A 17,140-nucleotide genomic window follows, 5' to 3' on the forward strand; every position below is an offset into this window, starting at 1 on the left:
ATACAATTACAGCTATAATTATTTGCAGGTAAGTAAAACATTGGTAAAATTGCAAACAATAGTGGGCTCCATAGAATTAACTTACATTTGATATCTGAAGATTTTTTTAATGTGTGCAACAGTAAAAACAGTATAAAAATATCCTAATGCAGTTTCTTATTATCTGTCAGTCTTTCAATAAAGCTAACTGATAACACTGAATCACTGAACTGTCATTTGCCAGTGACATTAAATTTGAAGAAAAAGTCAATTAAATGTAGCTTTAGCAAAAATGTAATGTAAACCTTAATGTAATGTGTAAAATGGCAATGTATTTATTTATTTATTTAATAAAATTTGTATTATGACGTGCAAAGTTTGGTGCAAAATGAAGATGACAATTAAATTATAGAATTTGTATTCTATAATTTTCTTATAGCCGTTTTCAAACAGTTTTAATATCTAAATTAAATACACATTCTTATGCTTTATAAGTTGCCAAAATAAACAAAAAAATGTAATACCTAAATTTTAACAATTCTGTGATTGACAGGAAACCACAATGACATGCACTGTTACACTGAGTAAAATCACAGTTTTCTTTAAAATTTGATAACTAAAAACACCTGGAATAATGTAATTACACAACCTCTATAACCTTTTTTTATTTTTTAAATAAAAGTTAGGTAATTTTAACTAAGGTAATTTTTAACTGATAAACTAAGGTGTTTCATCCATGCATCATTCTCACTGGACTTTTGTAACTTCACTTGTAGTTATTTTCTATTTAGTATTTAGCTATTTAATGTTGTTTGGTAGCAACCACCTGAACTCCTGTTTCTTTTTGTCTCTACCAATAGAGTTGTGAGGAATCAGAGGTGCATGCGGCTGCCCACGGGAAAAATTTGCCATCAGCCCAACACAGTTTGGATTATCATAGGACTGTCAGAGGTTTGCCAAACCTGTCAAATGCATGATGGCTCCTGTTTGGACTTACCGATGTCCTCGACTTCAAGTATCCATCAAAACTGTATACATTTAAGATGTATTAGAGACTCTTTGTGGGACTGGACATTATGCATCCAAAATCTTCATCAAAATATGCAAATCTCCTCACTGAGTTGCCTTGGATGATTTCTCAATAGGATCTGGTATTATTAATGTTTTTATTTATGTATTGTGTATGTGTAGCCACATTAATGGCCTATTTTGTAGTCACTATTAAAAGGAACATTGATTGATATTGAATACATGTTATGGTCTTTAATCCATCTTCCCATTCTTATTTAATTGTTATTGACAGGAAAGTCTGTTTATCTGTGTTTACTAGTGTATATTGTGCTTACAATATAGAAACGCCGATTTATTTTCTGAGGTTACAGCCAGAAGTCAATTAAATTCGTTTTAAATGACATATGCATGGTTAATTTTATTTAGATCATTAAGTTCATAATACTTAATTAAAATGAGTACAGTCAACATATAGCAATGTATAAGTAAGTTAAGTTTAACAAAAAAAGTAAGTTTATCTGATTTGAGTAATTTTAGAAATATTATTTGGCTCAACTTAATTTTATTGCATTTGTTTTAAGCAATGTTTTAGTGTTTAAAATACTTAAAAAAGGCTGGAAGTTGAATCAACCTAAAACGTCCGATGCAACCACTTGCCTCACTTTTTATAAGTTAGATCTAAGTAACATTTTTTACAGTGTATGGTATTTTTATGTTTTAGAAATGTCAAACACGTACATACAGCACCAACTTTATTTGTGGCCTGTTTCTTATGCAGTGTTTTAAATTAGTTCTCCATTTGCTTTTACACTGCTCAAAAGACATTTGGTTAAAGATAATTATGGTAAAGAGTGAACTGTCCCTTTAAGTGAAAAAAATTTTTTTTCGACCAAAAGCTTCACTGTGCACCTAATTATACCTGCAAATCAGTACAGGTTTAATATGTACTAATTTTTAATTATTCTAATTACCATTTTGTTAAAGTGCAGTGAGTGCACTATTCTGTTTTTCTGAATGGCTGTATTTGAGTACTTCTGTCCTGTTTTGTCTGGTGCAACAGAGTCTGTCAAATTTCTTGTCAATAGTTTTAGCATGTTGTTAGGACGTGGTGTTACAATGTGACCTGCTCAGCTAATGTTTATAATGTTTAATGTTTGTAATATTTATAGTTATTTGCTAATTAAAAATCACCTAATGTGGCAATTTAAATGGGCAAACTGGCAGTGGATGGGTTATAAAGACCAAAATGATGACAGACATTCTAACATGGAGATTATCTAAATATACCAGTGTTTTTCAGATAAACAAGTACGCTTTGTTTCTTAAATATCTGCAAACATTATGGCATATTTATGCTTCAGAAGACTCAAAAACCAACATTAAAACAAAAGCTTTCACTGTGGTCTGTTTCTTGTGCAGTTTCAAATAAGTTCTCCATTTGCTTTCACACTGCTTAAATGACATTTTGGTTAAATAAATTATGAAAAAGAGTGAAATGTCCCTTTAAGTGGGGGAAAAAAGGTTGTCTTGACCAAAAGCTTCAGTGTGCACCTAATTATACTTGCAAATCAGACTGCACATTGTGGCATCCAGTTGTTTTACCTCATTTGTGAGCAAAAGCTGATTGCTTTAGAGCAGCGGTTGTGCATTCCCAGAAGTCTTTTTGATGCAGGACCAGAACACATTTCATATGTCTGGCAGACCTCTGGCCTTGCCTAATTACATGCATCCACAGTGATTATTCATTTTTAATCTGCCTGTGCAAACAAGAGCTGACAGGGAAGCAAATCTTCAGAGAAGCTGGTGCCCAGATCAAGACATATCCTGTTATTATCTCACTGTGCCTTAAATGTAATTACTGCACTTGACCTTTCCCGGTACACTTTGATTAGTTTAGAAAGCTCAGCTTTATTTGAACTCGAGCAGAGAACACACTTTTGCAGAGCTCATGAAACATACCACACTTTATTCTGCCATTTGCAAATCATATCAGCCATTATTATAAAATAGGTTTCTATTCTCATACTTGCTAGATTATCAACAGCGATTGCTCTCAGTGTATCCAATGATCAGGTATTTTAATAACTGTTAGATTGACCATATAAATAAATTTCTCTTACAGTTTTTCTCAGTCGTTGTGGTACAGTGCATTTGGAAAGTATTCATATCGCTTCACTTTTTCTACAATTTCTTATGTTACATCCTATTCGAAAATGGATTAAATTCCTTAAATTCAAAATTCTACACACAATACCCCATAATGACTATGTGAAAAGGGCTTTTTAAAAATTGTTGCAAAAATAAAAACCTCTAAAATCACATGTACACCAGTATTCACAGCCTTTACCGTGAAGCTCTAAATTGAGCTTAGTAACATTCTGTTTCCACTGATCATACTTGAGATGTTTAAGCAGCTTAATTACAGTTCACCTGTGGTAAATGCTGTTGTCTGAACATGACTTAAAAAGGCATACACAGGTCTATATAAGGTCCTCAAAGCACAGACCAAGCATGAAGACAATAGAACTGTCTAGAATTTTCTCAAGGAACAAGACTGGGGAAGGTTACAGAAAAATGTCTGCTGCTCTGAAAGTTCCAATGAGCACAGTGGCCTCCATCATCCGTAAGTGGAAGATTTTTGGAACCACCAGGACACTTCCTAGAGCTAGCTGGCCATCTAAGCTGATTGATCGGGGGAAAAACAACTTAGATAAGCAGGTGATCAATAACCCGATGGTCAATCTGTCTGAGCTCCAGTATTATTCTGTTGTGAGAAGAGAACCTTACAGAAGGACAACCATCTGTGCAGCAATCCACCAATCAGGCCTGTATGGTAGAGTAGCCAGACGGAAGCCACTCCCCACCTGGAGTTTGATGAGATTAAATTTGAACTGTTTGGAGTGAATGCCAGGCATTACGTTTGGAGGAAACCAGGTGCCGCTCATCACCAGGCTAATACCATCCCTACAGTAAAGCATGGTGGTGGCAGGATGCTGTGGGGGTGTTTTTTTAGCAGCAGGAACTGGAAGACTAGTCAGGATAGAGGGAAAGATGAATGCAGCAATGTACAGAGACATCTTGACAAACCTGCTTCAGAGTGCTCTTAGTCTCAGACTGGGGCGCTGGTTCATCTTCCAGCAGGACAATGACCCAAAACACATGCCAAAATTTCAATGGAGCGGCTTCACAAGAACACAGTGAATGTTCTTGACAGGCCGAGCTAGAGCCTGGACTTAAATCCTATTGTAACATCTCTGGAGAGATCTGAAAATGGCTTTACATCGTTGCTTCCCATCCAGCCTGATAGAGCTTGAGAGGGAACTGCAAAGAGGAATAAGCAAAAGTTTCCAAAGACATAGCAAAAGTTTCCAAGCTTGTGGCATCATATTTAAAAAGACTTGAGGCTGTAATTGCTGCTACATCCACAAATTACTTAGCAAAGGCTGTGAATGCTCATGTACATGCATTTTTTTCAGCTTTTTTTTTTTTTTTTTTTCATTTTTAGTAAATTTGCAACGATTTAAACAAATCTTTTTTTTTCACTTTGTCTTTATGGAGTATTGTGTGTATGAGTTTAATCCATTTTGGAATAAGGCTGTAACATAAAAACTGTGGAAAGAGTGAAGTGATTTGAATACTTTCTGGTTGTCAGAGTTGTCATAATTTCTCTCCTTTATTACGTCACGTCTTGATTTCTGTAATTCACTTTTTGGGGGTTTACAAATTCTCTCCGAAAATTACAGTATATTCTAAAATCCACTGCATGGGCTCTGACACACACATCATCATGCCACCGTATATCACTTTTTTACAACTACACTGGCTTCCTATTAAGTCACGGATTGATTTTAGACCTTGGTGTTAACCTTCGAAGCAGTGCATGGGCTAGCACCTGGTTACATTTGTGACCTGGTGACTCTCGCCACTTCCACCTGCAGTCTTCGTTCGGCAACAGAACTTTACCTACTTTTTTTCTGCTTATACCACAACCTTAAAAACTTGTAGCATACTTCATTTCGTACACTCTTAGTCAAACGTTTGGATCAGTAAGATTTAAAAATGTTTTTAAAAGAACACACTTAAGCTCAACAACACTGCCTTTTATTAATCAAAAAGTCAATAATACAAATATGAATATAAATAAGTATCAGCCACGCTGTAAACTCAAGACCATGGTTGGTAGGGCTTTCTCATACAGTGCACTTAAGCTGTGGAATGGTCTACCCATCAGCATTAGGTATGCCACTTCTCTGGGCTGTTTTAAAAAACTTCTTATGGCTCACTTTTTTAGCATTGCTTTTAACTTGGGATGATTATTTTTGTTAACTTTTTTATTATTATTACTATTTTATTATCTTATGGTTCATATTTTTATTGTTTTGTTGTACCTTGTTTTTGTTGTACTGTTTCTGCTCTTTATGTCAGGGTTCTGCCACTTTGGTCTTGTAAATTCTTGTTTTGGTGGCAGAGCTCTGACACTACTCCATGTCTGGTCCTGTTTCTTTCTCTGTGTGCGCGCGCGCGCCATCGTGGGTGTACGCAGAGTGTGCGCGCTGCCACTTGATGTGGCCGCGCACGCTCTGCGTCCCTCAGACGCGCGCGCTCTTGTACTAGTGTTTGTGTTTGTTCTGTCAGCAGCGCGCTGCTTTATTCTCAGCGCCTCCGTCTAGTTGGTTTCAGTTTTGGTTGGCGCTGGGATGAAGCATGTGCGTTGCTTATGTGTGAGCGCACGGTTAGGTGTTTATCTATCGTGTGCTCGTGTCTTGCGTCTCTTGTCAAAGCACGTGGCTTGGTGTTTACATTGTGGTCACGTGCTTTTGTCGTGTGCTTCAGTGTTGTGTTTGTTGTCATGAACATGCGGTTAATGAGTTCTCTCATTGGCTGCATGTTCTTGATGTGTTATGTGAGCGCATGGCTTGTATTGTCTCTCTGTGTCATGCGCTCTCCAGTCTATTGTCTTGTCCCACCCTCCTTGTTAACCCATTATTAGTTAATTGTGTTCACCTGTTTGTGTGTTAATTTTCTACAGTTTATATACCCCTCACTTTTGCTGTCCTGTGCCAGTTCGCCATCACATTTCGTCGTTGATAGTTTCCTGTCTTGTTGTGTCCAGCCCTGTCTTGTCCTGCCAGTCCAGTAAAGTTTGTTTGTTCGTTTATTTGTTTTGTTAATGTTTTCCCCCTCGGGGTAGTTTATTTTGCATTTTATTTTATTTTTATTATTTAATAAATTCCCATTTTTCCAGCACTTGAGTCCTCGCTCCTTTTTCCCCATTTCCCCTCACCAACCCTGACAGTACGAACTGGCCAAAAAGAGGACTCAGCGGAAATGGGACTATTTCTGCGCCCAGCTTGCTCCCAGCTAGAAGGACCCATCGACCAACCCCCAGCCAGAGGACTGTCTCACAGGCAGAACCATCGCCCCTTTGGCATCTACGCCGAAGATCTTCTCGATGCAGTCCGGGGGCTTGGGTTCAGTGAGACCACCCTCATCCACATCTTTCTGGCTGGATTGGATGAGCCATTCGATTGGGAGGAGCTGGGTGATATCGGGACATGGACGTATTGGGAGGTGGTGGACTATTCCTGTCTGAGGATGGAGAGGGAGATCCTGGAGGGGGAATGGACCCCTCTCACCACCAGCACCAGCACCATCTCCTGGTCCATGTCCAGCCCCCAAGGGTTAACCCGCACCCAAAAGCGGAGGCGGAAGAGAAAGGCCTCTTCTGCGAGGGTTGCTCCAGCCCCTGAGCGCCCTCCAGTGTCGGCTCCAGCCCCTGAGCGCCCTCCAGTGTCGGCTCCAGCCCCTGAGCGCCCTCCAGTGTCGGCTCCAGCCCCTGAGCCCCCTCCAGTGTCGGCTCCAGCCCCTGAGCGCCCTCCAGTGTCGGCTCCAGCCCCTGAGCGCCCTCCAGTGTCGGCTCCAGCCCCTGAGCGCCCTCCAGTGTCGACTCCAGCCCCTGAGCGCCCTCCAGTGTCGGCTCCAGCCCCTGAGCGCCCTCCAGTGTCGGCTCCAGCCCTTGAGCGCCCTCCAGTGTCGGCTCCAGCCCCTGAGCGCCCTCCAGTGTCGGCTCCAGCCCCTGAGCGCCCTCCAGTGTCGGCTCCAGCCCCTGAGCGCCCCTCAGTGCCGGTCCCAGTCCGGCTCCTTGCCCTGCCGGCACCACCCAGACGTCTTGCCCTGCCGGCACCACCCAGACGTCTTGCCCTGCCGGCACCACCCAGACGTCTTGCCCTGCCGGCACCACCCAGACGTCTTGCCCTGCCGGCACCACCCAGACGTCTTGCCCTGCCGGCACCACCCAGACGTCTTGCCCTGCCGGCACCTACCAGACGTTTAGCCCTGCCGGCCCCAGACCGGCTCCTTGCCCTGCCGGCACCTACCAGACGTTTAGCCCTGCCGGCCCCAGCCCGGCTCCTTGCCCTGCCGGCACCGCCCAGACGTTTTTCCCTGCCGGCACCGCCCAGACGTTTTTCCCTGCCGGCACCACCCAGACGTCTTGCCCTGCCGGCACCACCCAGACGTCTTGCCCTGCCGGCCCCAGCCCGGCTCCTTGCCCTGCCGGCCCCACCCAGACGTCTTGCCCTGCCGGCACCTACCAGACGTTTAGCCCTGCCGGCCCCAGCCCGGCTCCTTGCCCTGCCGGCCCCACCCAGACGTCTTGCCCTGCCGGCACCTACCAGACGTTTAGCCCTGCCGGCCCCAGCCCGGCTCCTTGCCCTGCCGGCCCCACCCAGACGTCTTGCCCTGCCGGCACCTACCAGACGTTTAGCCCTGCCGGCCCCAGCCCGGCTCCTTGTCCTGCCGGCACCGCCCAGACGTTTTTCCCTGCCGGCGCCACCCAGACGTCTTGCCCAGCCGGTCCCAGCCCGGCTCCTTGCCCTGCCGGCCCCCCACAGACCTCTGGTCTTGTTTCACCTCATAGACCCTCCCTGGGTCGTCCCTCCTGCTCCTCCCTGGTGTTACTTTCCTCCACCCTGGACGGACCCTCCGGCTCCACCCTGGTTCCCTGCTAGGGCTCTCGACCCGCTGGACCCACCCTGGACAGTTCCTCCGGTCCCACCCTGGACTGATCCTCCCTTGTCTTGCCCTCCCATCCCTCCCTTGTTTGTCGTTTTGGGTCTGGCTTGGCTTCCCTCCCTCCCCCCCTTCATGTCGTCTTGCCTGTTCACCTCCCTGTCTTGTGTCTGTTGATGATGTTGCCTGTTTTGTTGTCTTGTAGTGTGTCTTGTACCTTGTTGGATGTTCCCTTTAGGGACGCCAGGTGGCGTCCCTTTTGGGGGGGGCTAGTGTCAGGGTTCTGCCACTTTGGTCTTGTAAATTCTTGTTTTGGTGGCAGAGCTCTGACACTACTCCATGTCTGGTCCTGTTTCTTTCTCTGTGTGCGCGCGCGCGCCATCGTGGGTGTACGCAGAGTGTGCGCGCTGCCACTTGATGTGGCCGCGCACGCTCTGCGTCCCTCAGACGCGCGCGCTCTTGTACTAGTGTTTGTGTTTGTTCTGTCAGCAGCGCGCTGCTTTATTCTCAGCGCCTCCGTCTAGTTGGTTTCAGTTTTGGTTGGCGCTGGGATGAAGCATGTGCGTTGCTTATGTGTGAGCGCACGGTTAGGTGTTTATCTATCGTGTGCTCGTGTCTTGCGTCTCTTGTCAAAGCACGTGGCTTGGTGTTTACATTGTGGTCACGTGCTTTTGTCGTGTGCTTCAGTGTTGTGTTTGTTGTCATGAACATGCGGTTAATGAGTTCTCTCATTGGCTGCATGTTCTTGATGTGTTATGTGAGCGCATGGCTTGTATTGTCTCTCTGTGTCATGCGCTCTCCAGTCTATTGTCTTGTCCCACCCTCCTTGTTAACCCATTATTAGTTAATTGTGTTCACCTGTTTGTGTGTTAATTTTCTACAGTTTATATACCCCTCACTTTTGCTGTCCTGTGCCAGTTCGCCATCACATTTCGTTGTTTGAAGTCTAGTCCTGTTGTGTTTCCAGTCCTCATCCTTGCCAGTCTGCCCAGTCCTGCTTGTATGTGTATGTATTTGTTTTGTTAATGTTTTCCCCCTCGGGGTAGTTTATTTTGCATTTTATTTTATTTTTATTATTTAATAAAATCCCATTTCCCTGCATTTGAGTCCTCGCTCCTTTTTCCCCATTTCCCATCACCAACCCTGACACTTTATGGTATTTTGCCATGTAGCGCTTCGAGTCTAAGAAAAGCGCATTGCAAGTTAAATTAATTGTTATTTTTATTATATATATATATATATATATATATATATATATATATATATATATATATATATATATATATATATATATATATATATATATATATATATAATTGTAATAATGTATTTTCTGTAGATTTCCATTTTTTTCTGTTTATCCTCAATTGGTAAATCACTCCCAGATGAATCTTAACTTTCTCTAATGAAGGTGCATCTCAACGGAGATTATCTTATGTTCACATTTCTACTTTTGTTTTTTGTTGTTTTTTTTCTTTGTGCTTTGCAATGCTGTCTTTTCCCTTCTTCACCACAATGATATGGTCTGTCAACAAATTACAGCACAAACAATAGAGTTCTTGTGAATCTTTTTCAGTCTCTTGCAATCAAACTCCCACATACCCCAATGTGTAACCTGCAATTTACAATGAAATCTTTCTAAAATCTAAATTGTAATCAAAACTGAAGCCATAGTTTATATCAGAACATCTCTCCAGAGTACACTGTTATATTGACAACATGACTAGTCAAACTGACTGCCTTAAAGACCTGCATTCTGATGGCACTGACATGTTCATTGACACTGATATTTATTTAATGAATTAAAGATTAAATTAAAGATGAAAGACTGGTAAGCCATGATGTTTTGCCTGTTTGTACCAGTTGTTTGGAGAAATGCCTTTACTGTTTTGCAAAGTCAAGGATGATTCTAGAAATGTACCAAAGCAGCTGAGAAAAACTGTATAATTCATCCAAAAATTTTATTCTAAGTGGTTTTAAACTTGTACAGTATAAGCTTCTTTATAATGTTGATCACAAAAGATGATATATGGAAGAAAGCTAAAATCCTGTAGCCAATGACATCCATTCATTCATTTTCCTTCAGCTTAGTTCCTGATTATCAGGGGTCGCCACAGTGGAATGAACCAGCAACTATTTCAGTATATGTTTTACACAGCGGATGCCCTTCCAGCCCCAACCCAGTACTGGCAAACACCCATACACTCTCACATTTACACATGCACCCATACACTATGACTAATTTTGTTCACCTAATTTACCTAGCACATGTATTTGGACTGTGAGGGAAACCGGAGCACTCGCTGGTATACCATGCCACCCCATTGACCTCCCTAGTAGATAAAAATTATACTATGGAAGTCAATGATAACAGGCTTACAGCAAAAAAAAAAAAAAAAAAAAAATATATATATATATATATATATATATATATATATATATATATATATATATATATATATATATATTTTTTTTTTTTTTTTTTTTTTTTTTTTTTTGTGTGTTCAACAGAATAAAGAAACTCAGACAGGTTATTAACATGTGAAGATTGAGTAAATGACCCCTTAAAATGTTGTGTTCTTTTAGATTTAGCTTGATATGAGAACAGCTCTGTGAAAAAAAAAAAAATAAACCACTTTGATATGATTTTCACATAACAATTATTTTATGAATTTATAAATTAATTATATTATCAGTTACTAGCTTGTATAAATTTAAAGCAATAATGTGGTAAAGAAGTTTAAAATTTACCCTTAGACCATCTAAGATGTGACTAATGACTTTTCTTTCATCAGAACTGTAGTGTAGATCATTAAAGATGGTTTTGAGCTGAAACTGTGTTAATTGGTGATTCATAAGATGCTGGACAATGGCTACCAGCTTTTACAGAGACAAAAAACATATACAGACAAAAAAATTACCAGTGACTCATGATGATAAATTTAGGTCTTATGAAGAGAAATGATCAATCTGTGCAAAAATTTCATATTTTTACTGCTACAGACATTGAACACACAGGTACATACACACCAATAGGCTTATATAAGCAAACGTGAGCATATTGACAACAAAAAAAGGACAACAGTCTTAAAGCCATTTAATTTTTTTTATAGTCATTTATTTGCGTAATTTAATGTATTTATTTATGTGTTTAATTATAATGACACAGGTGTACGCAATGTTTACAGCACACGTCTATTCTTGTTTTAATTTTGAAGATTATTCTTCATGTTCAGTTGTGGCCTGCATTTATTTTTAATGTATGTGAGTGCCATTAAGGCGTCAAAGTTTAACAAGGTGCTGTAAAATCTATCTACTGCAACCAACGCTATTGCTGTGTGGTTAAGCTACAGTAAACGCGTCGCATTTGCAAAAAAATTGAAAGGCTTGTGGCTTTTTATTGTCATGTTGTTGTTTTACTTGTTGTTAAATACTATTTAATCGTCTGTAGGTTATGGATAAAATATAATAATTCTTATAATTAAGTAATGCATTTGGTTTTTGTAAATCACCAAGCGACCTCCACTTGGTAATTTCCAAAAGGGGGGTAGAATTACCACCCCCAAGCTCTCAATATGCTATATTTATATATGTCAATTTGTGCTGTCAATATGTTTGTGTTTATATAGGCCTATTGTTGTGTATGCAACGTTTGTATACTTATAACCACCTATATAGAGGAATTTGAAGGTTGCGAGTCATTGGCATTGTTATTTTAAGGGTTACGGGCTAAAAAGTTTGATAATGCCTGCCTTAGATGCATTTCCATTTTGAGGTAAACTATCTTTTTTCGGTTATAATAAATGACCACTCCTTTGTTTGTATAGTGACATCGTGGCTATGCATAAAATGAATTGTAAGTTCAGCATGCTCGCTCAAGCACCGAGTATGTCATCTATGAATGCGCAGTAAAGTACAGTACTTCAGCTCAGTACATGTTGTGCGGCTGCAGTCATTCCAAAGTACTTGTGTGACCTTTGCTGATTATGAAGGAGTCGAAAATGAACTCTGAGGCATAATCAAAAGCTGATCGTCTGTTCAGATGATCCACTCAGGAGGGGCGGCTTTATGATTTCACCAGCCTGTCTGTAATGAAGCAACAGCTGAAGAGGTCTCTTGATATTCTGAGGGGTGTGTGAAACTGCCAGGCAGAAAGCAGGCGATCTGTTATTTAAGTCCTGAGTGGGCTTATTGACGTAAAAAAAAAAAATAGAGCGAAATGAAGCCAATGCAAAGCTCCCCTGTTTGATGAACAGTCACATCATTTATTAGCAACAAGAAACTGCATCAAGACGCAAGACGTTTAAGCATTTGCGTATCGTTTTGTTCTTGAATGTCACTTGGGAGCCCAATTTTCACCTCCCCACATCCTTATTGATGTTATTTTAGAGTGTGTAACAAGGCAAAAACAAGAAAGCCACAGCAATAACTGTGATCTCGTCTGTTTGTCTTGTCTCTTTGGACTGTGACAAACCGAATAAAACATCTGATTCGACAGGGTGTCTATTCTCCAGATCTCCCATTGGCGTTGGTCTTGACCTTCTGGAATTACTTCAATTCTTAATTCTAATTTTCTCAGTGCCGGCCCAAATCGAGTTCTTTTCCAACGAGGTATAGTCCCTGCGTTACGATTAACTTTAAGTGACACTTTAATTTGAATGTAAAAGAGGTGTATTTTGCCTCCAATTTGAGCTTGGCGGTGGGAAGAACTGTTTTGCTGATAAAATGTCAAAAGGAAAGGTTTCATTTAGCTTCACCTTAATGTGGCCGCAGAACTGTCACTGCTGAGGGTTATTTATGGTTTGCTGTTTAACTGGGAGTCTGCTGGAAAGCACACAACAGGAAACTTAAAAACGCGTTTGTTGCTTTGAATTGCTTTTCTCGCACATTGAACCTTGAATCAGTGCCAGAAGTGTTCTAGATGATCCAGCTTTTTGGCAGAAAGATTAATAGAGCTTCATAAAACAATTATTAGATGCACAAATTTTATAACCATGTTGAATCTTAAAGTAGAAAATGCTTGATCACTCCTTATTATTTAGTAAAGGAAACAGTGATACTAAATCTGCAATGGAAAGCAGGAATGATTTTTATAGCCTGAAACCTGGCCAAAATGTATTTATTATGTTAGTAAAATACATTTAGAGTAGCTGGAGTGTTTAGATTCCTGAATAAAGAGCCTGTTTCAGTATTTCAGTAACAAAACTTAAGCAGTGTAGTCTGATGACTGAAATTAGTGAGTTTAGTTGGGTTTTTGTTGTTATTTTTGTGAAACAAACACTACAACCAGTGTAGACTGTTTTTAGTATGAATTTATAAATTGATTCCTTTGTGATTCTTCAGTTTCAGTGCTTTTTAGTCCATTAAACAAACCCAGCTCAACCAGTGTAGTCTAGTTACCACACAAATTAATCTTGTGATTGCACAAGATTATGGTTGAAAAATACTATTGGGGCCCTATAGTACACTCGGCACAATAAGGCGCAAGAAGTGAGTAGCGTAATATGTTGCTATTTTCAGACCAGCTCAAATTTTTCTTCTTTTTATTTAGTTTATTTCTGACAATTTGCATTTGTGTATAATGTAACTATTATTAGCTGTATTATTTATCATATGCATATTTATATTTGTTTTAATAAAAACAAGTTTAGATTTCTCCACCTGTCGGGTTTTAGAGATGTGCATCACCATATGGGGCATAAGAATAGGACGTGTGTTTGGATATAAATTATAATATAAGTTGAAACAAGATTTTGACCACACATCATTATTATTGTTCATTTATTCGTTTGCTGGATATTAGAACTGAATTTAGAAAAAGTTTTGAAACAAATCTTTGCGCTTAACAAACAAAATTAAATATGTAGACTAATGGATATTATAAGTGGAGCGCGTACAACACCGTTTCCGCAGAATGGAGGAAGCTTGTTCTTTATCCTTGCACTGCAGATGCTCTGTTTTCTTACTAGTAAAGCGTTCAGTTTTTCCACTTACAAAGTCCACCATGTAAAGTTTGCAATTGACTCATAAAGTAAATGTGAGATGAGACTCTAATTGTTTTAATGGACGTTATGCTCAAAACATACCTCATTAAGAGAATAAGCACAACCTTGTTAGACCATGCACCTGGGCCCAGAGCGTATAAATAGCAACTCAAATTAGCAAAAGTGGATTCGGACACACCCTTAAAGCTTTTATGCCATGTGCTTTAGACTTTTTGCTTAGATCATTAAAATAGAGCCCTGAGGAAGCGTCCAAAATCGCATACTTTCATATTATATATTGCACTAAAAACAGTATGTTATCCAAGTTGTCTAAATTCTTGGAATTCAAAAAACAGTATGCAAGTACCTGGATGACTACTTCCAGTGAAATTCTGAAATGTGCATCCGATGGAAGATTTTCTATCCAATGATGCTTTGTGAGAGAATGGAAGTGGAGTGATGCAACTGACGTGAGTAGGTCATGCGACCATGACAAAATAGTCAATGTAGTACGTCCGAGTTCAATTCATAAACTCACATTCATGTGTAAAGAATGTACGGTCAAAAAGAAAATTCAAATTCAAATGTTGTATCTACTGAGTAGTAGGTGATTTCGGACACAGCCTATTTCCCAGTTCTCTAGTGAGCAACTGATTTGAGTAAGTTTTTTTTTTTAGTAAACCAAACAGATTAAGTAATGAATCAAACAGTCAAACTGGTTCAATCTGATGTTCAACTGAATGACTATAATAAGTCAATCCTTTTTAATGAATCAAACGCATGCAGCACAACCAAATTACCATGATTCTCAAACAAATTACTCTTCAGTTTCAATGCTTTTCAGTAAATAAGATAGAGCTCAACAGGTGTAGTTCACTTCACGAACAAATGGCTCTGGATGTCAGCACTTTTTGGTGAAACAAAAAGATTTAGGGCAACGAGATGTCAGATTTAGAAATAAAAGACACTAAAGAGGCAATTTATTTTTGTGAATCAAATATGGTGCAACCAGTGCAGTCTGTAAATTCCAATGAATGACCGAAAACTATAAATCACAAAATATGTCACACTGTTAATTATTGAACTTTTTACAGTAGGGAGAATAGGTATTCACATCACCATTTTTATCAGAAAACATATTTCTATGTCGTTGACTTGAAATTTTCCCAAGATGCTAGTAACAGTCAAATAAATCCATATATGCAAAGAAAACAAATCAAATTCACAAGTTAAGTGTAAAAAAAATGAACTGACACAGGGTAAAAGTATTGAACACACGAAAAAAGGGTGGTGTAGAAAGGCAGTGAAAGCACAGACAGCAGCTAAAATCTCTCAGCAGTTCTTCTGCAACCCTCTGCACTTCCTCATCGTAAATTAATATCATCTGCTTCAGCCCAACATCTACATTATAACTGGATGATGAAGATAAAACCAGGGTGGACATTTCAGCAAGACAATGATCCAAAACACAGCCAACGAAACTCTCAAATGCTTTAAGAGAAATAAATTCAAGCTGCAGAATGCAAATAGCTTGAATCCAATATAAAAATTTGAATCAAAGATCAGATTTCCTAGACGAGATAAACAGAACTATCAAGATTTTTACACTGCGTTTATGTCTGTGAAAAACTCACACCTGAGCAATTAATATGACTTCATGTGAGGGATATCTTTAAGTTGCGATCACAAAAAAGCCTTTAATAAAGTATTAAATACAGTTCAGTAGTTCATTACTTTCTCCTTGTGTCATTCTATTTTTATTACACATAAACAAAAAATCATATTTTATTTCAGTTTGACATATTTTTTGTTTGCATTGTTTGGGTTTTTACCAAAATCTGCAATTCCATGTCAACAGCTGCTAGAAATATTAGAAATATTGTTTCCAGGAAAATACATGACGTATTCAATACTTATTTTTCATTTTGTAAGTGTACATTTTTTCTGTATTCTTGTTTAATAGATAGTTTAACAATTTGATTCTATTTACGCTGCTTTAAATAAGCAGCAAAAAAATGTAAAATGCTATTTTTTAACAGTTGTTTGAAATCTATTTTAAAAGATGCTAATTTGCAATTACAATTGCCTAAACACGCTTGATGTCAGTGAACTGTTCTTATTCTTTTCTCCCCACAAAACCTGTTTTTAACACAGCTACAGCTGTTCTCCTCGTCAGGTCTCAGATTCATCCGTGAGATGAAGATAGTGCTCCTGTAATCCACTGCAGTGTTACTCTTAAACCAGCTCGGCAGCGCATCTCTGCTCATTCAGCGGCGACATGCACCACCCAGCAGAGCGTGAAATCGTAACATCAAGTCTTTATGCTTTAATGCCTACCGATACCCACGCTGCCTTTCTGCTCTCAGGGAATAAAACGAAAAAAGCCGCGACATGATCCGCCTTTCTCAAAAAAGAATACTCTGCCCATTTAAGCAAAGAAAATCTTGTTATTGTACACACACACACACACACACATATATAAATATCTGTGTGTGTGTGTGTGTGTGTGTGTGTGTGTGTGTGTGTGTGTGTGTGTGTGTGTGTGTGTGTGTGTGTATGAATGTACAAAATACTGTATAGTGAATCTGTGTTGCAAAAAGTTAGGGGTGAAAGATACGATGTGATGCGTATCAATTTTCTCAAGCCCACATTGTGTCAAGAGGCTGTCTGTGTTGCTTTTGTCATGTCACGGGACAGATAGTGGCGTGACTGGCAGGCGTTGAATGGCTCTGGTGGGGTCCTGTCACTGAAGCTTTCCATGGCCCGTGTCAGAGACGTACCTTCATTTCACATGAATAAAGGATCTGATGGCTGCACAAATTGTGCTCTTTTTGCCCATCAGCCCCTCCCATTGCTCTCTGTCTCACATCAGTTTTTATCTTTGTCTTTCTTTCTTTCTCCACTTGAAGTTTTCTTCCAGACTACATAAATGGAGACTTTGATTCGATCCTGCCAGAGGTCAAGGCGTTTTATGCGGGAAAGGTGAGTTTACTGTTTTTTTTGGGAGTCTAGCATGTTGTCTCTCTCTTTATTTTTTTAATTTCTATCTTGTATGTCTATTTTATTTTTAAGATTGTGTGGCTTTGAAGTTTAAGTCTTAAAATTCATACAGTAGTAATGCCATACAAATTCCACTTTTAAATTCCATAAATAAC

The 17,140-nt window shown here is 39.6% G+C and overlaps 1 protein-coding gene across 3 annotated transcripts in view; it reads left to right on the forward strand.

The window, feature by feature from the left end:
- tpk1 (thiamin pyrophosphokinase 1) overlaps nt 1-17,140 on the forward strand; it is a 163,464-nt gene that overhangs the window by 62,060 nt on the left and 84,264 nt on the right. For all 3 annotated transcript variants that reach the window (XR_015524385.1, NM_001006074.1, XM_087308521.1), the window contains 1 exon segment: nt 16,895-16,967. Coding sequence is in view for 2 of the 3 variants with exons in the window: in NM_001006074.1 (NP_001006074.1) it covers nt 16,895-16,967 (73 nt within the window). In the remaining variant the exon portion in view is untranslated.

This window comes from Danio rerio, chromosome 24 (assembly GCF_052040795.2).
Source record: "Danio rerio strain M-AB ecotype USA chromosome 24, GRCz13ab, whole genome shotgun sequence".
In the NCBI taxonomy this organism is placed as follows: domain Eukaryota; kingdom Metazoa; phylum Chordata; class Actinopteri; order Cypriniformes; family Danionidae; genus Danio; species Danio rerio.